General features: G+C 48.8%; 1 protein-coding gene across 1 annotated transcript; it reads right to left on the bottom strand.

Annotated features, from left to right (window-relative positions):
* Positions 1 to 85: 85 nt before the first annotated feature.
* On the bottom strand, positions 86 to 27128 carry Scamp2 (secretory carrier membrane protein 2). Its single transcript, XM_032911360.1, has 9 exons — positions 26946 to 27128; positions 12368 to 12436; positions 11877 to 11975; positions 9912 to 10029; positions 8574 to 8702; positions 7840 to 7999; positions 6315 to 6416; positions 1683 to 1803; positions 86 to 1466 (listed from the first exon to the last, which is right to left on the bottom strand). The coding sequence occupies exons 1-9, from the start codon at positions 27000 to 27002 to the stop codon at positions 1332 to 1334; spliced, it is 990 nt and encodes a 329-aa protein (XP_032767251.1). The 5' UTR covers positions 27003 to 27128; the 3' UTR covers positions 86 to 1331.

Raw genomic sequence — 27128 nt, 5'->3', positions numbered from 1 at the left:
GTCACCTCAGCAATCTTAGTAGGCCCTTAGCCTGTACTTTGGTAGGCTATAGCCCTCCCAAGTCCACCAGAGACATCAGGACCAGTGCTGTCCGAAAATCTTTTTATTAAAGCACAAAAATTGAGACATGACATATACATTTGTACATGGAGGAAAATAATACCAGAGAGTTTACAAAACCCTCGTGGCTGTCATTACCATTTGGTGGCTCTAGGGCTAAATGGGCTGACAGCATGAGGGTAGCCTCAGGAGGGCCCCAGTTCCCAGAGGCAGGAGGCTGGCCAGCTTGGCGAGTGCTTACAACACTCACACAACACAGGGTCCAGGTTCTCACAGTGGCTTCCTAAGTGCCACTGCAGTGACACCTGTGGAGCACCCCAAGATGAGTGGATAGGAACCTAGACTCCACTGAGGGTGTGGGAAGAACCCTCAGAAAGAAGGCTCAGCGGTCCTGCCTGCAGGACATAGTTCAGGACTGATTTCCTCCAAACCACCCTAAGAGTTGTAAGAGGTGAGTATTGCTGAAGATGGGCAGGGGCCTGGGTAAGGCGGAGGGGCAGAGTCCCTTGGGAGGAGAGAAGCCACAACAAACAGGTCAGCAGACACCTACCCTCTCAGAAGACTGCTAGAGGCTGGGCAGGACTTGATTGACTTGTCCTCAGTCCCTCCCCATCCCCAAGTCCCAACCAACCCCACTCACTATACATTCAGAAGTCTGAAGAGGGGCTAGGGAAGGCCCCGAGGACACAAGGTGCGGTCACACCATGAGTCGAAGCAGGCACAGGGTCGTGACTATCGTGAACACCTGAAGACCCCCGAAGATAATCTGGGAAACTTCTGTGCACCCACCCAGTACACAGTTCACCTAGAGTGTAGCCCTGGGGAGGCTCATGAAGCCCAAACATGAAAGGCGAGACTGTGGAGGCCCCAGTACAGATGAAGCCTATAGAGGGAGGAATGCAAGGTGCCTGTGGGAAATCCCTGGTACAGTGAGCCCAGGCTGGCCCATGATCCCATACCCATGAGTCCATTTGTTTTCAGGAAAAGCAGGCCCATTGCTTCCAGACAAAATCCTACCAAACCACCGTTAGAAAAGGAAAGACAGCTTTGTTATTTTTTTCTTTTCCCATGTGTTAAAAAAAAAAAGTCCTTGTCCCTTCCTGTCCTTCCCTCCTGTAGAAGAGAAAGCTGACTACTGAGGAAAGTGCAGGGACAAGACGAATCCCTGCCTGGTCTGTGCTGGGCACAGCCACTGCTAAGGCACCCATGGAAAGTGCAGCTCAGAAGGCAGGTGACAGAGGCCAGGGCTGAGGGAAGGAGAGTCAGGAAGACTAATTCCCCTGGAAGGTTCCTCGGGCAGCAGACGAGGCAGCAGTGCGGAAGGTTCTGCTGCTGAAGATGCCCTGGGAGAATTCTTCCTGAGCCTGCTGGAAGCTGGCTCCTGTTCGGCGGTAGAAGGCATGGACCTAGGGAAGGAGGCTGGCGTGAGAAGAGCACAGAACAATTCTAGCCATCAGGGTATAGTGGCACCCGAGAGGACTGCAACCCTGCCTGGCTGCTCACCCAGAGCCCTCGACGAGCTGTTGGGCCCCTAAGAGCTTCAGGAGCAAGGAATATTTAGATGTGTACCCAGGAGAGATGGGCATTTTACTTGTGTTCGATGTTGGCTTTGCCCTACTTACCCGCTGCAGGAGGAAGAGTGAGAGCCCAGCACAGAGGGTAAAGAAGCCAGCCACTACCATCATGATGATGGTCACAGCTAAGGGCCCCTTATTCACTGTAGAGAGGGCTGCGAGCCAACCACTATAAAAGGAGAAACCAGAGGTGAGGTAAGATTGAAACTCAGAAGTCCCCAAGAGGAGCACTTCTCCCAGATGGCCGTGTTCTGACCACCACGTGAACATTTCCCAGCAGCACAGGGAGCCTTCTGCTTTGATAACATTCCTCAGAGACCAGGCTGTGAGTGCTGACAGGCCCACACTAGTCCAACATGAGCTCTCCTGAGGTCTCAGAGGTGGGGGTCACATGGATCTTCTGGCCCAGTGAGGTCCAGAAAGGAGATGTGGCAACTCCCTTGCCAGAAGCAGCCCAAGGCTCAGGGTTTGTTGCTGACTAAGGGGGAACAGGGAAGACTTGGCTTTTACAGAGGACTCTGGGGGGAGGAGCACTGGACAGACTGTTGCCTCTACCCTGTAGCCTCAGCCTCCCCCATCAGAATCTCTGCCTTAGTGGTTATGTCACCCCCAGAGCCTCAGTGTCCTTAGCTATAAAGGGATTATTCTTGTGCTACCTGATGTCAAAACTTAAAGTTACAGTAATCGAAGCATGGTGGGAATAGCAGGAAGAGCAATGCCATTTGCTTCAGAGTCCAGATGTACATATTTTTTAAATTATTTTTCAGGAATTGGAGAGATGGCTCAGCGGTTAAGAGCACTGACTGCTCTTCCAGAGGTCCTGTGTTCAATTCCCAGCAACCACATGGTGGCTCACAGCCATCTGTAATGGGATCTGATGCCCTCTTCTGGTGTGTCTGAAGACAGCGACAATGTACTCATATATATACATAAATAAATCTAAAAGAAATTCTTTTTCAGTTTTTTCTGTGAATTGTTGTTGTGTCTGTGTGAGGGTGTGAGATCCCCTGCAACTGGAGCTACAGACAGTTATGAGCTGCCATGGTGTACTGGGAATTGAACCTGGGTCCACTGGCACAGCAGCCAGTCCTCTTAACTACCAAGCCATCTCTCCAGGACTCCCAATCTATTTTGGGGGTCCTAAAACCAAGGGGACAGTGAGATGATTCAGTGGTTAAAGGAACTTAACCGAGAGTAGATACTCAGGACTCACGTGGTGGAAGAAAAGACCGTACCCTCGGACCTTTACATACACGTCTTGGTGTGCATGTTCCCCCAAACCCGATAAATAAAAAGAATAAAAAAAATTGTTAACACTCTAAAGGGGAACTGATAGTCTCTTTACAAATGGTACCAGGACATCCCTACTTGAATCATATATGAAAATTAACTTAAAATTGGGCAAAGATTTCACTGTAAGAGCTAGAAAACTCTTTGAAAGGCTAAGCATGGTAGCATGCACCTTTAGTTCCAGTGCTCAGAGGCAGAGGCAGGAGAATATAAGTTCTAGGACAGCCAGGTCTACATAATAACCAGGACAGCAAGGACCATAGACAGATTCTGTCTCAAAAAACAAACAAATGAACTGGCGGGAGAAAACAGGAAGTAACTTTCATGACTCTGAAGTGTGACACCAAAAGCACAAGCAGCAAAGACCACTGTAGTGGCAGGAAAGTTCGCTCCACCTCCACAGATAAAGGAGTCGCCACTGTGCCTGACAGCCTGAGTTTGATCCCCAGGCTGGAATCTGATCTGCAGAACCCAAACGGTGGAAGGTGAGGGCTGGCTCTCACATGGGGTCCCTGTTTGCATGTACAAATACACTAAGTAAAGATATCATTTTAAAACCTTTTGTGTCTTAAAGCTGGGTGCTGTGGCTTATACCTGCGATCTTAGCAATTTGAGGTTGAGACCTCAAATCTCAACCTCTGGCTTCCACAGAAGTGTACACACATGACCACACATGAACATGCATGCACACATGGGCAGAAGCAGGAAGATCAGCAGCTAAAGGGCAACCTTGTTTTTTTTTTTAAAAAAAGTGTACGAGAGCTCAGTTCTTCAGCATAAATAAGCATGGGAACTTGAATTCAGAGCCACATTTTAAAAAGCCTATGCTTCTGGGGCTGGGAATTTAGCTCAGTGGTAGAGCGCTTGCCTAGCAACCGCAAGGCCCTGGGTTCGATCCCCAGCTCTGGAGAAAAAAAAAAAAAAAAGCCTATGCTTCTCATCCCAGCCTGCACTGGGGAGGCAGAGACAAGCAGATCTCTGAAGTTTGCTGGTTTAGTGAGTCTTCTCAGCAGACTCCAGGATAATGAGAGGCCCTGTATGAAAAGACAAAGTGGAGAAGTGCAAAATGGTTCAGCAGTGCGTGCTGCCAAGTCCGATCCCCCCGCCCCCCCTCTCTTTCTCTCTCTCTCTCTCTCTCTCTCTCTCTCTCTCTCTCTCTCTCTCACACACACACACACACACACACACACACAGAGTTAAAAATAAAACAAGAAACAAGGTGGATGGTGTGTAAAGAACCACCTCTGGCTTCCACAGAGGTGTACACACATGACCCCACATGAGCATGCATGCACACAATGGCAGACACATACACATAGAAAGAGGAAAGAAAACAGCCACAGAAGGTGTATGGGAGCAAGAACAGGCAGGAGCCAGCAGAGCTCACTGAGTACAAGGCAGCGAAGGCAGGGTGAGGACCAGACCTCACATCTGACTCTCAGTCCAGAGTGCGAATATTAATTGTAGCATGCCCCACACACCCCATTTGTTTGTTTTGAGCCACGGTCTCACTATGTAACCCTAGCTGGCCTAGATCTTTATATATAGACCAGGCTGGCCTCAAACTAAAAGATCCACCTACCTCTCCCTCCTGAGTGCTGGGATTAAATGCATGCCTCACCCTGCTCAGCTGATTTGTTCTTTGAGACTGTGTTCTCCAGGCTGGCCCAGAACTTACTACATATCCCAGGCTGACCCTACACTTCCAATCTTCTTGCCTCATCTCCCAAGTGCTGGGATTACAGACATGGGCCACCCACACTTGGTCAAGCTAGCTTTCCTAACAACATCTAGCATAAGGTAATGATGAAAATTGGACCATATACTCAAAGGGTCGGGATTAGAACACAGGATAAGGCAGGAGGATGGCAGAATGGACAGCAGTGTGCGCAGAGTGCCAGTGCGGATGGCAGGTCCTCTCCTCATACTCTGGACTTGCTAACTTGCTGTAAGGAAGGGACTAAAATAGTGCCTCCCTGCTCTCAAGCCCCATGCCAGTGCGACCTTTTTGCAATGTTCCCTGTGCACTTGCATAGAAAGGAAAACACCAGCCATCAGCCATTCTTTTGGAAATTAATTCTGAGCTGAGGACAGGGATAGCCAGGAAACTCAAACTAGCTACATGCTCCAGAATAGCAAGACACCTCTCCAGGGAGGAAGACAACACTTCTGCAGTCACAAGGCCCTGAGAGAAAGAGTACGATGGGAGCTGAGCATGTAGCCCATTGATCGAGTACTTGCCTATCGCGCATGAGGCCTTGGATTCCATTCCAAGCCTACATAAAACAACAGGTACAGCCCAGAGGCAGGGTGACAAGAAGTTCAAGGTCATTTTTGGGCTACATAGTGAGTTTGAGAGAAATAAGGTATAACTTAGGGTCTTCAAAGGCCAAGGATCCATCAGCCTCTCAGAGCCTTCTCCAAGAGAAAAGCAATAACTTGCTAGACAGACACAGCCAGACACTGCCCTAGAGACCTAACCCAAACTGGCAAGGTGGCTCAAGCCTGAGATCTCAGTTCTCTGGAGGCAGGCAGGAGGATCACTATAAATTAGAAGTCACTCTGGCCTACATAGAAAGTCCCAGGCCAGAGTGAGACACTCTCATCTACACACAGTAGAAGGGAGAGAACAAGAAAAACAACTACTTCGGTAAAATCATGGAAAACCAGGTTGTGGCTCAGCGACAAGAGTATTTCCTAGCATGTACAGGTTCTCAGTCTGACCCCTAGGATCCCCAAAAGAAGAAATGACCAGGAAAGAGGTGTTGCATAGAGTTTCCATGGAGACTAAAACACTCTATCCTACTGTAAACAATTCAAAATAGCTTCAGGAAGTCCTTGAAACTGACCAGATTTACTAAATCCCTTCCTGCTAGAGAAAGGGATTTAGAGAAAAGCCTCGATGAAGGAGGCTGAAAGAACACTCCCAGACGAGCTGGCCTTCAAGGAAGACTCCTGACACCAGACCTGCTGCCTGGGAGAGCGTCATTGGAAAGGACAGTCTCCAACCTGCTGAGCTGCCTGCAGGCTGTGCTGTGTGCTCCAAGTACCCACCTTGGTGAGCTGTCACCCATGCTGTTGTGGAATTTGGTGACACAGCAGTCTTTGAGTTATTTCTGCTCTATAAGTTACCCCTCACCCATATCCTTGTAAGTAACCCCAAAAGAAAGCACTGGTTCACCAAGCTGAACTTTGATGGCACCACTGCTTTGGTCTGTCCTGGGTTTCCTATCTGGGCTGAGTGGATGTGTGTGTTGCAGGAAGTGTTTCATCACCAACAGAGAACCCAAGGGTGGCAGTGTACCCACCACCCTTTCTCTGCCATGGTCCAAACAGGCTCTCTAGGAGCCAAGGAATGGCAGGGAAGGTGAGCCTCAGCTCAGGTCTTACCTGGTCCCCAAGTTAGGCAAGCCAATCAACTGGATGAAGTAGATTCCTATTTGACAAAAAAATACAAAAAAGAACACGAAGAAGCTGAAAGAGTTGTCAGACCTGTGGAGAGAGAAAGAAGTAAATTGTAAGAGGGCTTGGGGCCAATGAGACAGCTCAGTAGGGAAAAGTCACGTGCTACCAAGCCCGATGCTCTATGTTTAGTCCTGGAACCCACAGGATGGAAGGAGGGAACTCTCAAAAGTTGCCCTTTGACATACTTAAGTGCACTGTGCTGTGCCCCCACCCCACCCCCAACCCCGCACACAAGCTGATGGCTCAGCAGTTTAAAGCATGAGCTGCTCTTCCAGAGGTCTTGGGTGGGCTTCCCGGCATCCACACAGTAGATGTTACAACTGTCTCTAATTCCAGTCTCAAGGGATCTGACACCTTTCTTCTGACACACACACACACACACACACACACACACACACACACACACACACACACACACACACACACACACACACAGCAGTTTAAAGCATGAGCTGCTCTTCCAGAGGTCTTGGTGGGCTTCCCACATCCACACAGTAGATGTTACAACTGTCTCTAATTCCAGTCTCAAGGGATCTGACACCTTCTTCTGACCTCTACACACACACACACACACACACACACACACACACACACACACACACACACACACACACACTGTAAACTTGGGTGGGAGAAAAGATATCTGTGGAGTAGCAAACTGGTTAAGACTCTTCACTACCACTGTGCTGTTTTCTTAGTTACATACAAGGGTCTCATGCAGCCCAGGCTGGCCTCTTGATTCCCTGTACAACCTTGAATTTCTGACCCTCCTGTCTGCATCTCCCAAGTGCTAGGACTGTCCTGTGGTACCACACTCAGTTTTATGTGGAGCCTTAATAGAACCCAGGCATTGAGTGTGCTAGGCAAGCACTCTAGCAACTGAGTTACATCCCTGGCTTTGAGCAGGGATGCATCTTTGAGAACCACAATACAGAGTCCAGCATCTGCCTTCTTGGATACTCCTGGCTTTTCTTCCCTAAAAGCATCAAGAATGAAGTGTAATTCCAAATCCCCGGGGGTCTTAGAGGTACATTGTTCATGCTCATGGGAGCAATCTTACGTACTGACACAGATGCCTGAGGTCATAAAGATGAGCCACAGACAGTACCTGACAGGGCAATACCTCCAGCCTCAGCAGGGTACTCCCTCTTCACAGCAACTGAATCCCTGCCTGCCAGCTAGCCTGCCCAGGAATAGTGCAGCAGCAGGCAAGGCTCCCGTCCTCTCTCATTCCCATGTTCATCCATGGACGGGCCTCTAGCAAACTTCACCCACAGGCCTGGCTGAGGGAAACAGCTCTTAATTTGTCTGCTCTGACTGAATGAGAAGAGGAAGGTAGTCCCCTCCCCCTCTATTCTGAGCTAGGACTGTGACGGGCCCAGAACGTGGGTCTATCAGCTATTCCTGGGAAGACAGCCAGACCCTCAAGCCCTGTGCTAGCTCCACTCACCTGAAAGCCTTGTAGATGGGTCGGTACCAACAAAGGAAGGCACAGGGCGTGAAAATCAGAAACCAAAGGATGGAGAGGCCAAAGGCTGTTCCATTAGCTGCGTCACTTGTGAACCAGGCCAGGCATGCAAGCAGGTTTAGAAACAGAGTCACTGAATGCACTAGGAAGGGGCAAGAAAAGAAAAATGGCTTGAGGATTGGCTGCCCACAGAGTAAGCTACTCCCTAAGAAAGGCCACGTTGTGAAGGAGGCTGCAAAAAGAATAGGGACTTCAGTCTATCCCAAGGGAGGGTTAGCTTCCAGATCCTGGTTCTCTGGGACCTCACACTAAGGACCAAGCTTTCTTAGGAGGTGACAAGGAGACAGGTGTGAGGTTTCAGGAATAGGCATGGTAAGGTACAGACCCAGAGCTGATCCCTGGGAAATGAAATAACTTTCAATGGCCCACAATGGAGCTGCAGTCTTCTCTCACCAATAGGAACCGAGAGGCCTGGGGGGAGCTAGGCTGAGCCTTTCAGGACAGTGAGCTCTACAGGAACACAGAAGTCTCTGGCTGGACCCTCTTCCTTTTCAAAACAGTCGAGCTGGCCCTTTTGAGCAGGTTCCTAGATTGGCCATAAAGAACCTCCCCATGCTAGCCAAACCCTGGGAAGGATGGAGTCTGTGAGAGGTCTTGACCCTAGTGAGCAGAGCCCGGAAGCAAACCAGGGGATCTCAGTGCACTCGGGAACTCACACATCCACAGATAGTAAAGCATCTTGCATATCCGCTGGTAGTCAGCAGGGATCTCCGTGGAGAAGTCCTGATAGAAGCAGGGTTTCACAGGGCACCATGAGGGGAGTGGCGGCCAGTTGTTTTCTCTTACTGTGTAAAAAAGGGGTTGGCCTCATCAGCAGCACGGACAAAAGCACCACCCACCCAGTTTATAGGCAAAACAGAGCTTGCGGAGGTGGCCCCTACAAGTAGAGTTCAGAAGTTTCAGGGGGCTTCAAGGAACACAAAATGAGATCAAGAGGAACCCAGAGAGATACCCACAAGTTTGCTCCAAGATAATGAAGCCCAACTATCCTAGGTAATAGAGGGACTAAGTGTCCCAAATGATGTGTTTGTTCCTTTTAAGACTGTGAGGTATCCCTGGCTATCCTTGAATGTAGACCAGGCTGGCCTTGAACTCACGGAAATCTACCTGCTTCTGCCTCTTGAGTGCTGGGATTAAAGGTGTGAGCTAGCACACTGGCTTAAAGAAGTATTTTTATTAATGACCAGCTCATAAGCAGGACAACCAAAGTTGTCATCATAAGCATGTAAAAGTCAAGCAACCGCCATCTTGGGAAGTTTAACTGCACCCTCTTGCAAAATTATTGTCCCAGCTGGCTTGTGGGGTGGAGCAGGAGACTTTCATCTAAGCCACTCCCTACCATAAGTTCTATGCACTTCTGCCTTAATTGTACATGGCCGTGGGGAGAGGCCAGACTGTATAGGGAAGAAGGCTCCATGTATGCCACTATAGGGAAGTCCCTGCTGGATAAGACTTTCCAGGGACAGCCTGTCTGTCTGGAGAGGAGCACCCACCCTCCTGTAGGTAACCTCTCACCCATGCTCTGTAAGGAACAGTAAATTCATTGGTTCTACAGAGTCAACTTTGGTGGAATTGTACCTCAGTTTGTCACTGGGACCTTATTTATGTCTCCTTCTGGGAAGGAGTTTTAGCAACAACATGTGAAGAATTTCAGAGCTGGAAAGGAATGCAGAAATAACTCATATCTGTCAGGCCCACTCTGCTGATCTTTTAACTTCTGCCTTACTTTTTTCTACCCCAGAATCAGCACCCTTCCTTCCTTCCTTTTTTTCCCCAGATGTAGTCATACTATATTATAGCCGTGGCTGGCCTGGAATGTGGAGTAATCCTTCTGCCTCTGCCTCCAGTGTGCTGGGATTACACATATTGTCACTAGCTGAGCTCCCCAAACCAACATGTTTCTAAAATCAAAAGCATTGCAAGATCCCCCATGAAGGTGATTAAGAGTACCCCTTGTGCCAGGTAGAGCAGGCTAGACCCCGATAGTCTGTTACCATGCAAATTCGCCGCAGTGTTCTGCAACTCTCGCTCCTTGCGTTCCAGCTCTGCAGCTTTCCTGTCTAACTCTTCCTGCTGCCGAAGCAGGCCTGCCTGGGCTGCAGCCGCAACAGCCTGGAGAGAACAGGAGCAGGGAACAGCCAGCAATGAGAAAGGGATCATGTGAGCCCAGGGAGGCCAGCAGAGGCACCTCACCCAGGCAGGAAGAGCTAGCAGGTGGTCTGAGGCAATCCTGCCCAATAAAGTGTCTTGGGCATTAAGGAATCCCATGGGAGTGCCTAGGTGACCCACTACCCCCTCTCCTTCTACCACCTTTGAGCCCTTAGTCCTTACCAGGGCTCTCCACTTCCTCCCCCATCTCCCATGGTTCATCTAGTCTCCCATAGTGGAGTCCAGGCTACATTGAAGTGTAGTGTCCTTTAGTAAAAGCACAGGAGCTCAAGCTGAAGCCAGAAGCCCAGAGACTTGAAGCTAAAGGGAAGAGCCTGAAATGTGTATGCAAAGTGGAAACAACGCTAGGCTGCAGGCAGGAAGCAAAGAGGGAGGATGTGAGGCAGGCCACAGGCACCAGAGCCTCAGCAATCCACACCAAAGTAGCCTCCCTCCCCACTCTGCCCGGGGAGCTGCCTCCCAGGCCCACCTGAACGATGTCTGGCCATACCCTGGGGATAGTCTATGATGTGTAGCCCTTCGAGGCATGCAGAGGGCAAGCTTTATCGCCTCTGCAGAAGAACAGAGCCTGCCAATGGCCGTTGGGGGACTCTGGGGTGAGGCTGAGCAGAACTGGGCTCAGGGCCTTTGCCACGGCTGCTGTCACCGTTTGGCCCCATCTTCCTCCTGAAGAATGAGACTACGGTCCTCTCTGGGGGAGCAGGAGTGGCCATCTCACAAGATGACAGCTAGGCGTGTGTATACACAGGCACACATTTCAGCAAAGCAGTTCTCCAAAGAGTGAAGTTTGCCTCCCTGGGAGGTGAACTTCAGACACTGTGATTAGAACTGGTCCTAGCTTCGTCTCCTTGTGCTGTTGGTGGAACAGAGGCAGGGTCCCTGCATCCCGTCAGCCCAGCTGAACATAAAGTTACCCCACACATAAGGAGTGTCTCACCTCGCAGGGTTCTAGGACCCAGCCTGGGCAGGCTCCAGGGGCCCAGCCCACCCTCATCTTGCTCATCTACACTGGGCCTACCTTCGGAAGCTTGCACATGTAGCTGTCCCTGGGACTACTATCTCCTCCTAGTAGCATCTGCCTCTCTGAGGGCTCACCCGCTGCCAGGAATCGGGCAGGCAGAAACTTGCTGGCCTGTCTAAGCAGGAGCTGCAATACACAACTCCACTGTGGGCCATGCTCACCAAGGCAGTGAGAAGCCTGGGGTGGGGAGGGTGACAGAGGTCAGCATTAGGCACAAGCAGACAAGGTTCACCAGACTCAGTGAAGGGACTAGCAAATAGGATAGGAGGTGGGAATAAATGAGGTTTAAAAAGATGTAGCTTGGGGTTGGGGATTTGGCTCAGTGGTAGAGTGCTTGCCTAGGAAGCGCAAGGCCCTGGGTTCGGTCCCCAGCTCCGAAAAAAAAAAATTAAAAAAAAAAAAAAAAAAAAAAAAAAAAGATGTAGCTTGGTGACAGAGCATTTGTAAGGTCCTGGACTTCATTTGCAGCACCACAAACAAAAAATTAGACAGATTCTGAGTCCTAAGAAGGACCTGGAGTGATGTGACAGGACAGGTGTTCTCTGAAGACACCAGGGGTCCCAGCCTGGTGAGCAGAGCTTACTTCTGGGTGGGGGTGTGGGGTGTGGGGTGTTTGATGGGAAGAATGGGGCTATGGTGTGGCCTCTAAGAAATTTACAAGAAGCCTCGGGATGAAGGCCCTTTCCCTGCCCCCAACCCAAAGGGTTCAACTATGGACTTGGGTGATTTCCACTTGCACAGGAGAGGCCAAAGGACTCCTGACCAGTACCTGGGGCGATGGCTGTGCTGGCTCCACTGAGGGCTGGAGAACTGCTGGCTGGGAGGGCCCAGGAAGTTGTGTGACAGGAACTGTTGTCGCTGCATTTGTCTGAGCGGGGCAAAGGGAGGAAATGAGTGGCTTCCACTTGTGGTAAACCCATGGTGAAGACCTGATCTGGATTCTGACTCTGCAACATGACCTCTAACCCATACCACTGGCCTCGCAAGGTACCAGGCTCCCCAGCATTGCCCTGTACCACCCTGAAAGAGAGAGGCCCACCTCTCAGAACCCACAGAACTTCAGCCACTTTGGAGACGTCTCCATTCTTGCCTTACCCTAAGTCTACTTTAGGACTGTCCCTCTGAGGACAATAACTCACCAGAGCTGCTCTTTCTTTCCCCACTGTGTTCCTTGTTCCAGACACCCTGGCACCTCCCACTAATATACATGTCACCATCTCCCAGAAGACTTCATGACTCAGAAAGGACATAGTCACTAACCTCTGAGAAGGGATTGAACTCAGCCAGGCCACTCTGAGGAGCACTGGTCAGCTGGGTCACAGAAGGATCCTGGGAAGGAGAAAAGAAGGAATTAGATACTGACAAGAGAAAACAGCCCTGATCAGGGACTAGCAAGCAATTGAGTGTCCCAGGTATCCCAGGTTCTGGTCTGCCCTGCAACAAAGTCTCTTCATCCGAATCCCTTCCCCTTCTCTGGAAACAACACAGGCTTGCTCAGTGCCAGATTCAGAGGGGGCCACAGAGTTTAACCCGGGTAGGTTTTTTTCCCCACTTGGGTGGAAGGGGTAAAATGGGTGGGGTAGAGACTTTCCTGTACTATTTATTTTTTATTGTTCTGTTTTCAGGGTCTTGTATTTGTAAGGTTCAACCACTGATCTCAGCACCCAAACTCATTTTATTTCTTAGTCTACAGAAAGCATTTTATTCCTCTTGCTTTTTAGAGGACAGTTAAAGGTTCTGGAATGGAAACATGCTACTGGCTGCCAACACAGACGATTAAGTCAGGCACACTTGCTAGGAGGGAGAAGGTCTCAGATTTTTCAAAAGCCAGAAAAATGTTCCCTTTCCTTTTTTAAAAAAATTAGTTACTTAGTTTATGTATATGAGTATATTGCCACTGTCTTCGGACACACCAGAAGAGGGCATCAGATCCCATTACAGATGGTTGTGAGCCAGCATGTGGTCACTGGGAATTGAACTCAGGATTTCTGGAAGTCTGGAAGAGCAGTCAGTGCTCTCAACCACTGAGCCATCTCTCCAGTCCCCCTCCTTTCTTTCTTAAAAAAATTAAGTAAGAAATTCTAAACCTAGCATAGTGGTGCACACCTTTAATCCCTGTACTTGGGCGGCAGAGGCAGGTGGATCTCTGAGTTCCAGGGTAGCCTGGTCTATAAAGCGAGTTCCAGGACAGAGGACTACATAGAGAAACCCTGAGAGAGGAGGGAGGGAGAGAATGAAACAAAATCCCTCATAGTGTGGCAGCTTCTGTGTGTAGTCTCAGCAGTCTGAAGGCTGAGGCAGAAGGATTAGGATCTAAGAGTTCTAGGCTAGCCTCGGCTTACATATGAATTCATGGCCAGGCTGGGCTATGAAATGAGATGATGAGGTCTTGTCTCAAAAGAAAAAAAAAGAAAAGAAAAGAAACAGATGTCATCAGCGTAATACCCGCTTGTCTTGTGTTTCCTTCCCTCTGTTCCCGCCCTCCTCTTTGCTTAAGTAGCCTTTTTGGTGGCAAGGGCAGTTTATCCTGCCTGTCCTATAGCAGGCAACCTCCCCGCTTCCCGATCATGGTTCAGGTCATACTATAGAGCCATGCAGGAACTCTGGGGAAACAGCTGTGACAGACCAGACTGCCCCTGACTGGAGTCTCTACAGTCCATTCCCAAACGGGCATTTTTTTGTTTTGTTTTTCCTGACAGAGTTTCATATACTTCAGGTCAGCCTCAAATTGGAAAGACTGCCCAGTTCACAGGTGTAGAAAAGACACTAGTCATGATGAAGTAACTTATCTGAGACTGGAAGGTGGGAGCTGGCTTCCTATTCTGAAACTTAGCAGAGCCAAGTATCAGTTCCCCATGTGTTCTCTGGCTTTCCTATACAGCAGTTCTATCTTCCCACTGGGAAGACTGTGCCTGACTGCCTCTAGGGCCACACCCAGAGTGGAGCACCAACTGCAATTCACTGGGACTTTAGACAGCCTCCTCTTAGGGATGCTGCACCTGCTTCCAGCCTCCTCCACCAGACTGTGTCCTGACTGCTGGACATCCACCTCTGCTTTGGTGGTTCCTGCACCTCAGAGAAAGTAACAAAGTGAGGTTCTGGGGGTCACCCAAAGACATGGGGATTGATCTTAACAGTCTTCTCTCAGAACCAGCTGGCCTCTGAGGGGCTCTGGCTCAGGACCTGCCTGCTTTCAAAGGCAGCAGATACCTGCCAGTGGAAGCAAGCCCAAGTCACTGAAATCAGACCCACCAGCCAAGGAACTGGCTACTAGTCTGTCACCACAGGGCATGGGACCCAAGAGACAGCTCAAGTAGCAGTTTCAGGAGCTGGCACCTTGGCAGCTTAAAGCTCAAGGCAAGATGCCATTTCTATGACAATAACAATCAGGTGACGGGCTGGAGAGATGGCTTGGCAGTTAAGAGCACTGACTGCTCTTCCAGAGATCCTAAGTTCAATTCCCAGGACCCACATGGTAGCTCACAACCATCTGTAATGGAATCTGATGCCCTCTTCTGGTGTGTCTGAAGACAGCTACAGTGTACTCACATATATGAAATAAATACATCTCTGCTCCCCTTCTTTTCTATGTCTGCAGAGTGGGGACCTGGAGCCCTGGCCAGGCTCATCCTAAGTGGCCTATTCCTACTTGGTGTGTGCTCTGCAGTTGGGGCATCTGGGCCTGGCCCACCCTTCAGGCTCGTTGGGGTTTGGTGAGGGGCCTAAAACAGAGCGAGCATCCTCACAGGAAAGGCTTGAGTGTAAACACGCCACACTTGTGTTCTTTGTCCTAATGCACTGCCCCATGACAGGAGGCATGCAGAGCAACAGCGGCCTAAGAACTCAGAGGCGCCTTGTCTGGGACCAGATGAGATAAACACTGTGACATGTGGGTCCTTCCTGCAAGGAAACCTGGACTCTACCTAGAAGCTGTAGGCAGCCTTAAGAGAGGCTGGGACTAGGTGAGGACAGGGAGGGAGGGAGGACCAAGGGAAGGTGACATTTTTTGAGTACCTACTATGTGTCAGGTTCAGCACATATTGACATTACTGTCAATTCTAATCACCCAAACTTAACCAGTGTGTCTTATCACCAGCAGGTTCTATCAGCCTTTCTGAACTTGCTTTAATTTTTTTCTTTTTATTTATTTATTTTTGAGAAACTCCATATCACAAGAATCCACTATCTACCCATCCCCACCCCTAGACAAGAGCCCTTCTGTGTAGCTCAGGTTATTCTAGAACTCAGTATTGTTTTCCAGTCTGGTTGTGAACTCAAACCTCCTGCTTGGCCTCTCCAGAGACAGGTATATGCAACCATGCATTTTCAGTGGTGACTGAGCTCTCCTTTGTGTCTGTGATGTACCAATGGGCTGACGAGATGGCTCAGTCGCTGAGGAGCTTGTCACCAAGCCTCAGCTTGATCCTTGAAACCTACATAGTGGAAGGAAAGAATGAAGTCCTTCAACCTCCACACATGCAGGAACACACATAAAAGTAAGAAAAGGAATGAAGGAAGAAAGGACGGAGGGGGGGAGGGAGGGAATATTCCACTCTGTAAAATAGACTCTGGTCAGCTTGTGTTTTATGGCTCTGCCAAGAAAGGTGACCACAAATTTCCTCATTTAACCTTTACCATGGCCATGTTAGAGACCAGTACCCCTGACATAGATGGGGAAGTCTAAGCTCGGTGTAGGAATGGTAACTATTCAAGATCTCTGGAACAGGGGCTGGAGAGATGGTGTACTTGATGCTCTTCCTGAGGACCCACACGGTGATTCAGAACCATCTGTAACTCCAGTTCCAGGAGATTCGATGCCCTCTGACATCCTCAGGACACACACACACACACACACACACACACACACACACACACACACTACATAGGCATACACACAGGCAAACACAGTTGCACATAACAAAAAGAAGAAAATCTCAAGAGCAGGTCTGACTCTAGGGACAGGACAGTAAGCCCGAGACTGCAAGGCTGCGGGACAAACAGAAGGTGAGCCATCACTATGTGGCTGAAGTGAATGACTCCTATTCCCAAAAGGCTCGAGCAAGGGCTTCCTTACTAAACTTAGAAGAGCTGGAGCCTGTAAGACACACGCGGTCTTTCACGGACGGATCACACTGATGAGCCCAGTGAGGACCATGAGCTTTCTGTCCACGTCACAAAAATGGTAACAGTATCGACTTCCCCTCTTCACAGAGCGCCGTTGGCTCTGAAGTGGGTCAAGCAGTTATTCAGAAGGACGGTGAGGTCTATGTTTCACCTACAAGGAAGTAATCTAAAACCTCTTCTGCTGCTCAGGCTGGAGCAACAACACCGTCTACTGAATGCGTAAGAGGGGGAGGAAAAGCTCCCAAAGTTGGTCCTTTCATTTCGTGAACAGTTACGGGGAAAGGACATGTTTAGAGAAGTAGGACACAGCTCTTTCCCTCCTAAGAGTTCATGGTCTGGTGGACTAGTAGTTGAGAAAAATGCCAACGGTGTGCCAGGGTGGGGTACAGTGTGAGTGAGGGAAGGGAGATAGATACCTCAGGGGCTGGGAGAGAGGTGGGGGGTGCTTAGCTTTAACTGTACATTTGTTTCAACCTTATAATCATCTGGGAAGAGAATCTCAATTAGATATTATCTACTTGAGTTGGTTTGTGGGTTTGTCTATGGGAAGGTTATCTTAAGTTAATTGATATGGGAAGCCACTGTGGGCAGCACCCCCTTAGGTAGGCAGAGGGATCCTGAACTGTATAAGAGTAGAGAAATCAAGCCGAGTACATGCAAACAAGCAAGCACAATTAGTTTCTCTTTGCTTTTATCTGCAGATGTGATACCTAGCGGTTTTAAGTTCCTGTGTTAACTTCTCCATAATGTTGGGCTATAATGTGGATTTATAAGCTGGAATAAACCCCATCCTCCCCTAGGTTGCTCTTTGTTGGCATATTTTATCACAACAAGAGAAATAAAACTAGAGTAGTGGGGTTCCCAGAAGGCAGGAAGGTAAGCAAAGGACCAGGGCAGCAAAAGCCAACAGCAGGTAGGAGAAACATTTCTATGTAGGTAGGTGTGAGAGCCCTGGGAGAAAGCATGGCTGGCCAGGGGCCTGCAAGGGCACCTTTTACTAGTTTGGAGGGAAATCTCTTGTCCTGTGTTTCACAATTCCTGATTGGGCCTGAGCCTTCCCTGCTTTCTCATGTTATACCTGAACTCCTAGTGTGAGACTGAGTCCAGGCTACAAACAAGCACATTAATCACCTTGGATCTGGCATGGTAATACACACCTGTAGTCCCAGCACCCATGAGGCTGGCAGAACCCTATAAACTACCCCAGACTATATACGTAGTGACTCTAAAGCCAGCTTAGGCTACAAAGCTACGGCTCTGTCTCAAAACAAAACAACAAAACAAAACAAAAATTCCTGCAGTCATAAAAAAAGGGTCTCATTCTACAAGTGCCAAGTTAGTTTTGTCAAAAGTAATCACATGAAAAAGGATGGCAGAAGAACTCATCAAAAAAATGAAGCAAGACCATGGGAGGAACGGGTGAGCTTTTCCATCTTCCAAATTTCGTATGATGTCACTTTTACCTAAAAACACAAGGGTTAGAGGAAGGATGTGTTGAAGAAAAAAATTAGGGATGTAGCTCATTTTGGTAAAATGCTTGTTTAGCAAGCACAGAACCCTTGGTTTGATTGTTGGCACGGCATAAACTGAGCAGGATGGCATATACCTGTAATCCCAGCAGCCACACAGTAAGTTCTAGGCCAGCTAAGATCACATAGTGAGCCCCCATCTCAAAGGGGGATGGGGGAAGCAGACACTTGAGAACCTATCTGAGAGGGGCTGGGGATTTAGCTCAGTGGTAGAGCGCTTGCCTAGCAAGCACAAGGCCCTGGGTTCTGTCCCCAGCTCTGAAAAAAAAAAAAAAAAAAAAAAAAAAAAAAAAAAAAAAAAGAACCTATCTGAGGGCAAAGCATACTCTGGATCTCCTCCCTGCGACCGACAGGCAGTGATGCTGAGTGCTCTAGAGAGGTGACAGGAACTTCTTGGTCCTGTTCCCAGCTTCAGGCCTTTTGGGCCCTAGAACCCCTCCTGTGGACACGGTCTAGCTTCAGTTTGTACCAATCCCTTTCTCCTATTTCCTCCTATCCATTCCTTACACAAACCAATCCACAAAATGCTGAGTGGGGACCAAGAAGCAGCCTTGTTCTTGCCCCTGAGAACAGTGCAGAGCATCAAACCCAATCAACACTGAGCCCAGGTCATAGTAAAGGCACAGTGTCACACAGGAGCTTGGAGCCTCAAGACAGGCGTTCCTTAACTGGCATCAGACCACCTAACCCCTAAAAAGAACATGCTGTGTTCAGCAAATGAGAAGGGTGCACTTGGGTATTTTGCTTAGTTTTCTGTTTTAGAGACAGGGCCTCATTGTGTAGCCCTGCTTGCCTCCAAATCACAGGATTTGACTGCCTCTGCCTCTTGACTGCTGAGATAAACAAATGTGCACCACCACGTCCGTCTATCTGTCCGGCTTAGTTTCCAGTTTTACATTTGTGGTGGTTTGAATATGGCTGGCCCAGGGAGTGGCACTATTTGGAGGTGTAGCCTTGTTGGAGGAGGTGTGTCACTGTGAGGGTGGGCTTTGAAACCCTCCTCCTAGATGCCTGGGAGTCAGTCTTCTGTTTGCCTTCGGAACAAGATGTAGAACTCTCAGCTCCTCCAGTGCCACGTCTGCCTGGATGCTGCCATGCTTCCTGCCTTGATGATAATGGATTGAACCTCTGAACCTGTAAGCCAGCCCCAATTCAACGTCCTAAGAGTTGCCTTGGTCATGGTGTCTTCTCTTTTTCCTCTCTCTCTCTCTCTCTCTCTCTCTCTCTCTCTCTCTCTCTCTCTCTCTCTCTCTCGGATGACCCTGATCCCCGACTCTCTTGCCTCTACCAATCATATGCTGAATTATAAGCTTATGCCACCACACCCAGCTAGAAGAAGGTCAAGGAGACTTAGCGGTGAGGGTATAAAGAGATGAGCCAGAAGCACCAGGAACCAGCCTGAGTGCAGGGCCAGACTGGAGCAGTTGGGACTTGACCTCAGTGGCAGGAGGAAAAAGCCACAGGAGTTTGAGCAGGGCACACCGTGACCATTCTGGTTCTCATGAAGAACATGCATGTGCAGGAATGGCGTGTCTGGTCATGACTGCTGACCTGAGTAACAGGGATAAATTAAAAGACAGCAGCTTGGCGTGGAGGAGTTAGGGACTTAGGGACTCTAGAGAAAATGGAAAGGCAAAGTGGGGATTTAGCTCAGCGGTAGAGATGTCAAAAAAAAAAAAACTCAAACAACTAAATAAATAAACAAGATATCTAATTTTGGTTAAAAATGGAAAGGCCCCAGCCAGGAGACTGGTTTTTCAGGCTGCGTGGGAAGGGAGAGGATCTCTGTAGATTCTGGACCCCATGGGAGGTGTCTGTGTAGTGTATCTGGCTGGCATGTCTAGGAAGGTGTGGATTCGAGCTGCTGGAGACATTTGCCAGAGCCCAGAGTGAGCTGAGGACTGGGTGAGGATGCTATTCTGAGGCCACTGAAGTGGAGGCCTAAGTGGAAGAGACAGGAAATAGGAACAGCCTGAGGTAAGTCAAGGTACCAGGCAGAGACATCCTGAAGGTGTGTGTCACCCCAACAGCAATGACTCCACAGGCTCAGAGAGGACAGGTGCGGGTGTGGTTGAGAGATACCGGGTGTGGTTGTGTTGCCCACAATCTCAGTACTCCAGAGGCGGAGACAGAAGCATCAGGAGCTCAAGTGTATCTTTAGCTCCAAGTTGAGTTCCAGGCTAACCTGGTCTAAGTGAGACACTGTCTTATGGAAAAAAATAAATAAACAAAAAAAGCCAGGCATGGTGGCACATGCATTAGCACTTGGGGGGCAGGCAGGTGAATTTCTGTAAGTTCTAGGATAGCCTGGTCTACACAGTGAGTTCCAGGACAGCCAGGGCTACATAGTGAGATCCTGCCTCAAAACAAACAAACAACGGTTGCTATGGAGCCTTGGCCATGAAGCTGTTAATCTGCCCACTTTTCTGAGCCCTACTAAAAATATCCTAATATTCTTTTTCTTCTTTTCTATCTCTCTTTCAAATACTGGCCAAAACCTAAGCATGTCATCTCACAGCTTAATGCCAACTCCAGACAGCTGCACAGATGGAGGTGCCCCTGTCTTCACACGTGAAGCCCACTTTGGGCTTTCTCCAACTCTCGTTTACCACACAGCTGCTTGCTGACCTCCACTGATGAGCAAGTCAGCTTAACTGAAAAGGCGTGGCTGTCTTCCTCGTCTCCTTGTCCCTCTTGCTGGTGGCTGCCAAAGTTACAGCTTGCTTGCCCTGTTATTTTTCTCTCATGCTCCAGAGATCTCTAAACTCTAGTCATCAGAGACAGAGTACAGGATCTAAGACTGAAGAGGCCTCTGGGCGACAGATGGAATACAGAGGTGACTTCTTAAAGAAGTGACTTTTGGTTCTTGCTGTTCACCCCGAATCCCTCACCTGCCAGTCTTTCTGCCTTCTGCCCCAGCCTCTTTCTGGCACAGGGCTCTGCTGCTTCTGAGATCCCTCACAACCTCTCTGCCCTCGGCTGTCCTTATCAACAGGTATTAGCGTTCAGCTCTGCCAACCTCAGACCACACGCTCATTCACCTTCTCTCCGGACCAGCAGGTGCAAAGCAGGGCTTCTGGCACGAAGAAAGGTGTGAACCAATCTAGGAGGTGCCCAATGGCCCAAAGCTCACCTTGCACTGTGCATAGGACTCTTCCCTAAGTGAGTATCCTGGTTAAATATTAGCATCCTCTGCACAATGGCTAATCCTATGCATAGTGACTCCAAAGAAAATTTAACAGAAGTGTAGAGTCCAAGTTCATCTAGACATCTAGCCAAGTTCTATCTCCCGCCTGTTTCCAGGTGCTAGGCATAAAGGCAGGGCCACCTCCATCTGGGAAGCTGGCATTAAGCGGTGAGACTTTTGCCATTTTCAATTTTCTTTTTTTCCCCTTAAATTTTTTGAAGATTTTACGTGTACAGGTATTTTGCCTCTGTGTCTGTGCACCATGTGCATGCCTGATCCCTTTGGAGGCCAGAACAGGGTGCTGGATTCCCTGGAACTGGAGTTACAGTTTTGAGTCACAGACTGTGGGTGCAAGGAATCAAACCAAGGTTGTCTGGAAGAACAGCCAGTGCTCTTACACCACTGAGCCATGGCTCCAGATCCACGTTCAAATTTCTTAAGACAGTGCTCCTGTCCTACAATAAGTTCTAGGTCCTTAACTGGATGTGGTGGAACACACATTCCAGCACTCTGGAAATGGAGGCAGAAAAATTAGGAGTTCAAGGACAGACTCGGTTACATAGCAAATTAGAGCGGAGCCTGGGGATACATGATGCTCTAACTCGAAGGGTCTATTTGTGGTTCTGAGAATTCCCAACTCTCAGTCATGCTGGACGCAACCCTTTCTGGGAAGGGGCACAGGTCTTAGTGTCTATGGAGGGAACCTCAGGTTACTGTTTGCACCTTGCTGCCACTGTCATCTTCTCCCACAGGAGAGAAATGTTCTGCATCCCGGGGAATCAGCCACGGCACTGAGATTATCTTTAAACTGCAAGGAAGCAACGTGTGAAAGCAAGACTGTGAGACTTGGCAAGTCCAGGTTCTGAAAGACTTCCTCTGTTCAGCGCCAGCACCCCTTCCACACCCCCTCACGAGACCCAGCCTGCTCTGCTGTAATCTGGCAGAATGCTCGGAGGAAAGCAGCCCTGGCATTTGCTTGGGTGGTCTGATTTTTAGTGGGCTGCTAGGAGAAAAAAAGAAAAGGACAGTACAGTGCCACCTCTCTTTAGTTTTTCACCTCTGCATCACTTGACAAGACTCGTGAGAAACATCTGTGAGCAGACAGCCTGGAATCATTCCAACCAAGGGACCCAGACGTCCAGAGGGTGAGGAGCAGATGTGCCACAATTAACAGAGGAACCAGAGTGTGCACATGGGGGTTGTGAAAGCGCTAAGGCTTGGCTTGAAGCTTCCTGCTTCCTCCTAGGAGTTTGGTAAGCCTCTGCCACTCTCTGGAGACTTCACCTTCCACTCAGAGCTCTTTCTTAGAAGGGCACTTTCTAATAACCTCAACTATACTTATTCACAGGGCAGGGGTCCATGGACTGCACTGGGGGCGGGTGGGGGCAGGGGGAATGGGGGTATCATAACAAACCTGGATAAAGGGCTGGGAGACAGTTATCAGGAAATGGCTGTCTTTGCAGGTGTGAGAACCTGAGCTGGACACCAGAACTCCCTTTTTTAAAACTTTTTGAGAGAGGATCTTACTGACTATCCCTGGCTGCTCTGACACTCACTATGTAGCCCAGGCTGGTTCCAAACTCACAGAGACTGCTTGCCTTTGCATCTATAATTCTAGGATTAAAGGCACGTTACCACATGCCTGACTAGGACTCACATTTTAAAACAAAACAAAAAGCCAGAAGTAGGGGCCAGAGTGGTTAAGAGTACATGCTACCCTTCCAGTTTCTAGCACCCACATCAGATGGCTCACAACTACCTATATGTAACTCTAGCTCCAGGGGATCTAATGCCTCCTTCTCCTGCGCCCTCTTCCCCTGGCCACCAGCATGTATGTGACATACATGTATACATACACACATTAAATAATTACACTTAAGCCAGACATATTTGTAATCCCAGCACTGGGCAGTCCCAAGACAGGTAGATTCCTGAGCTTACCGGCACCCAAAAGTTCTAGACCAGTAAGAGACAATCTCAAAAAAAAAAAAAAGTGAAGGGGGCCTGAGGAGTGGCAGTTAAAAAAAAAAAGTTCTCTGACCTCTACACACCTGCATACACATGAACACACACAGAAAAAATAACTTGGGTAAGGAAATCAACTTCAAAGACGAATGAGAGTTTCACTCGCTTTTTTGAGTGTCAGCAGAAACAGGTTCCTTGGTTGAGCAACTTTGAGAAATGCTTGGTCAAATGTCTTCATTGTAGAGTGTCTCGGGCCTTTACCCAAACTGGCAAGCCCTGTCAATCTTCTTGAAAAATGTGGTAGGGGAAAATTTCTCAAACCCACTTGACCATAGAACAGAGTACCTTAGAAAGTTCAAAATATACTGCCTAGGGTTGGGGATTTAGCTCAGTGGTAGAGTGCTTGCCTAGCAAGCGCAAGGCCCTGGGTTCGGTCCCTAGCTCCGAAAAAAAAAAAAAAAAAAAATATATATATATATATATATATATATATATATATATATATATATATACTGCCTAAATGTAATGCCTTAAAAACCGTATATTGAGGCCAGGAATGGTAGTGCCCACCTTTAGTCCCAGCACTGGGGAAGCAGAGGCAGGCAGATCTCAGAGTTTAAGGCCTGCCTGGTCTACACAGTGAATCAGGACAGCCAGGGTTACACAGAGAGATCCCATCTCAAAACAAAAGGGGTTAAGTGTGGTGTCAAATACCTCTAATCCCAGCACTTGGGAGAGAGAAGCAGGTAGATCTATGTGAGTTCCAGGCTAGCCTGGGCTACACACACAGCGATACACACACACAGCGATACACACACACACGATACACACACACACACACACACACACACACACACACATCTATAAGGGACTGCCCCAAGGTAGAGTACTTGTGTAGCACGCTCAAGACACTGGGTTCAATCCTCAGCAACAACAAAACAAAACAAAAAATGAAATCTGTCCTAGTCCACCCCTTCATACTAAGGGATGATGAGATGGCTCTCAGGACAAGATGGCTCACTACGCCTAACTGTCTGAGTTCGATCCCTGAGACTCATATTGGAAGCAAAGGACTGACTCCTGCAAGCTGTCCTCTGACCTCTATCAGGCCACACAGCATGAACATGTTAGGTAAATAAACATAAAACATTCTTAAAAGTTCAAAAGCGCAGAGGATGCTGACCACTCCCAGCACTCTCATTTCAAGGAGGAAAGGCTACGACGATGGCAGGGTATCCCAACACTCAGGAGCCAGAGGCAAGAGGACTACCTCATGACCCAGGCAGGCCAGTGAGACTGTGTCTCAAAACAAAAAAAAGAAAGAAGAAAAAAAGGAAAAGATGTCAAGTGTGCCAATACCACAGCCTTTCCTTAGCTGACCTAAAATAACCCCAGGACAGTTTAACACAACGTATGAGACTTGAGAATCTTTAAAACAGCATCATCCCAGCAATGACGCCCAGGCCTAAATTCCTGTGTGAGGCTAATTCTGGCATGCTTCTGTTGGCTCTAGCGTGTCCCAGTCTCACTGGAGTCTTGCCTTTCGTAAGGCTGAACCGAAGATGCTAGGATAGATTTCTAAGAACATTCACAGTCCCTGTCAGCCACAGACTCCAAATAGTAAGTATATTTTGCATCCCGCCATTATACGATATGACAGAAAAGGAAAAGGGAAAAAAAGCTGTTTTCCCGACTGACTAGGTGTGACAATTTGAGTCTGTCACCTCCCCACCTCCTCTCTCCCGAGCTCTGAGCCAACACCCTGAGTAAATGAAGCTGGACTCACACCTAGTCATTGGGACTACACCCTCCCAATGCCCCAGCCCTGGCAAGGGGGAAGCAGCTCACACTATCCTAAGGGAAAGGAGGGCAACTTTGACCAGAGGAGCTCCAGGCATCAGATGCATGGCTGCTTCTCCTCACGTAGCTTCCTGCCAAGGATGAATAGTCACTCCAGCATGAGGAGGAGTGTATCACCATCAGCCCAGCCCTCTTCTTCCCACAGGATTCCCCCTCCAGATGTTGCCGGTTTGCAAGCCAAAAGTTGCTTCCTGTGCTGCCATATCCTGAGACTGCCTGGACAAACTGCCTTACTTGAATGCAAAGCAGAAATTACTTTGTTACTTCTAAAGTTACTCTCACACTTTGCCCAATCATTTCCGAGGCCAGAGATGTACTTTAAGACTTTCAAGGAGCTACCCCTCATACAGGGCAGGGAAAATCCTCCCCACTGCTAACCCTGGAGAAGATCTGCTACGAAGTTGGACAGCTTGGCTGACCCTGAGAGCAGCAAACCATTTATTTTTCTGACAGAATAAAACTGGACAAAGGAACACCTCTGTGTACCACGCACTCCCAGAGACTACTGGATTCTTGCTAAACATAAGCGAACCCCTGGTATTATAGAACAATCCAGCACTAAATCAAAAGAGTTAGCAGAAGACAGTAACATGAAAAATGCAAATAGTCTTCTCCTCACTCAACTGATAAGAGGCAAATGTTTGCCTTACATAAGAGACAAGGTCCCTGCAAAGGCTCTGTCAAGAAGCATTAAGCTACAAGAATATATTCTGAATTCCCCAGTGTAACAAGGAATGAACTATCAAAATCTGCCTGAGGGTTCCTATCAGCTAGGTCACCTTGGGAGAGAAGCATAAAATTTCCACTCTCAGCCTGGCTGGGTGTGGTGGCTCAAGCTAGTTAGAGCTGCACTTGGAGGTAGAGGAAAGACCCCAAGTTCAAGACCAGCGAATGACAGAGAGGGAGTTCAGGGCCAGTCTGTGTTATGTGAAGAGGACCTGTTATAAATAAACCAAGGACCGGGTATGCAGCTCAGTGTTTCCCCTCTGCACAGTGGTAGAGGATTTGCCTACAATGTGCAAAGCTGTGGTTCAACCACTGGGAAACTTCCAAACACTAAACGGTTATACACTACTCCCTGAGTGTATAGCCATCTGGTTCAAAGCGCCTCTGCTTTGCTCCCACCCTTGGAAGGACCCGCATTGGAAAAACTCAGAGGACTTCCCCAACACCTGCAGGAAACTCCGAAGTTGGAGATGACCAAAATAAAGTACCAGCAGAACGAGTTCGTGTGCTTGGTGACAAAACTAATAAGAGGAACAGCTGGGCTCATAAATCCCCAGTCATCACAAGCACTTGTCCTTCAAACTGGTTTCCAGCAGACATGAAAGGAGAAGTACAAAGCGCCTTGGCACTAGCCGGAGTTCCAGCTCTTCAGCAGAGACAACAGGACATCCCTGTGTTCTCCACCTGAAGGTTTTGGCTTAAGTCCGAAGACTGTTGAATTCTTCAAAGTTCCAAAGGTCAAGCCAGTAACCACTCATGCAGATTTGTCAGACCCGTGTACCTTGTGCTCCAAGCTCCTTCACCTCCCTCCTCTGAAAGTCTGTGTGGCCCAAACTCACTCCAAACAAAGCCCTTAGCCAACAAGTATAATTTTTACCAAGCCATTTTCTGGCTTGGGCTCTCTTCCTACCTCTCTCAGCCTTCTTTTCTTGATAAACACTAGACACTCTCCTGTACTTTAGATGCTTGCTTTGCTCTGCTGTTGATGCTAGGGTGTTGGGTTATCTCCACAATTCTCCACCCCACTAGACTTCTACTTCCTCATTATGTTTCAGCGAGCCTTTCTCCTAAGATGACTCAATGCAGATAGATTCCCCAAGACTGTAGAAATGTCACAGCTACATTTTGCTTCCCTTTCTGACTCTAAGACACCTCCCCAGGATAAAAGCGTGCCTGGTCTTTTACTCCAGCAGAAGCTGGTGGTCGGATGGCCTACAACCCAGAGTGCTCTAAGAGCCCACTTCTTTGCAGTGCCCCGCCCCCTTGCCACAGTTCCACCTGTTGCAAAGTCCCGCCTCCATACAAACTATGATAGGCCAGCCTTTAGATACCGCTCTCCTATTGGACAGGTGATCCGTCCCTCCTACGCCACGTCTCCCGGCTCTGGCGAAAGAGGCCCAGGCCCCAGCCCCTGGCCCTAAAGAAATCTGAGAGTGGGGGGTTCTACCTGGAAGGGGTTTACATCCACTGGGTCCGCGAAGGGGTTAGTGTCGAAGGCCGACATGGTGATCGAGGGCCAGCGGGCGATCTCCGCGAACGCTACTGCCTTCGGTCACTCAGACCCAGCGGCACTCAGTGTAAACCCTCCACTTCCGGGAGCAAGGCAGCCGTTCTGGCGCAGGCGTAGCGC

The sequence above is a fragment of the Rattus rattus genome, chromosome 8 (assembly GCF_011064425.1).
Source record: "Rattus rattus isolate New Zealand chromosome 8, Rrattus_CSIRO_v1, whole genome shotgun sequence".
In the NCBI taxonomy this organism is placed as follows: domain Eukaryota; kingdom Metazoa; phylum Chordata; class Mammalia; order Rodentia; family Muridae; genus Rattus; species Rattus rattus.
This window is presented reverse-complemented; position numbering and strand designations above follow the sequence as displayed.

Excerpts from the sequence above, each read along its gene's own strand:
- Scamp2 (XM_032911360.1), bottom strand. The coding sequence starts at position 27,002 with ATGTCGGCCTTCGACACTAACCCCTTCGCGGACCCAGTGGATGTAAAC. Across the intron at positions 10,030-11,876 it reads CAGCACAGCCATCGCCCCAG|GCTGTTGCGGCTGCAGCCCA; the intron begins GTACTGGTCAGG and ends TGTTCTCTCCAG. Across the intron at positions 8,000-8,573 it reads GCTTTACTATCTGTGGATGT|TGCATTCAGTGACTCTGTTT; the intron begins GTGAGTTCCCGA and ends GCCCCTTCCTAG.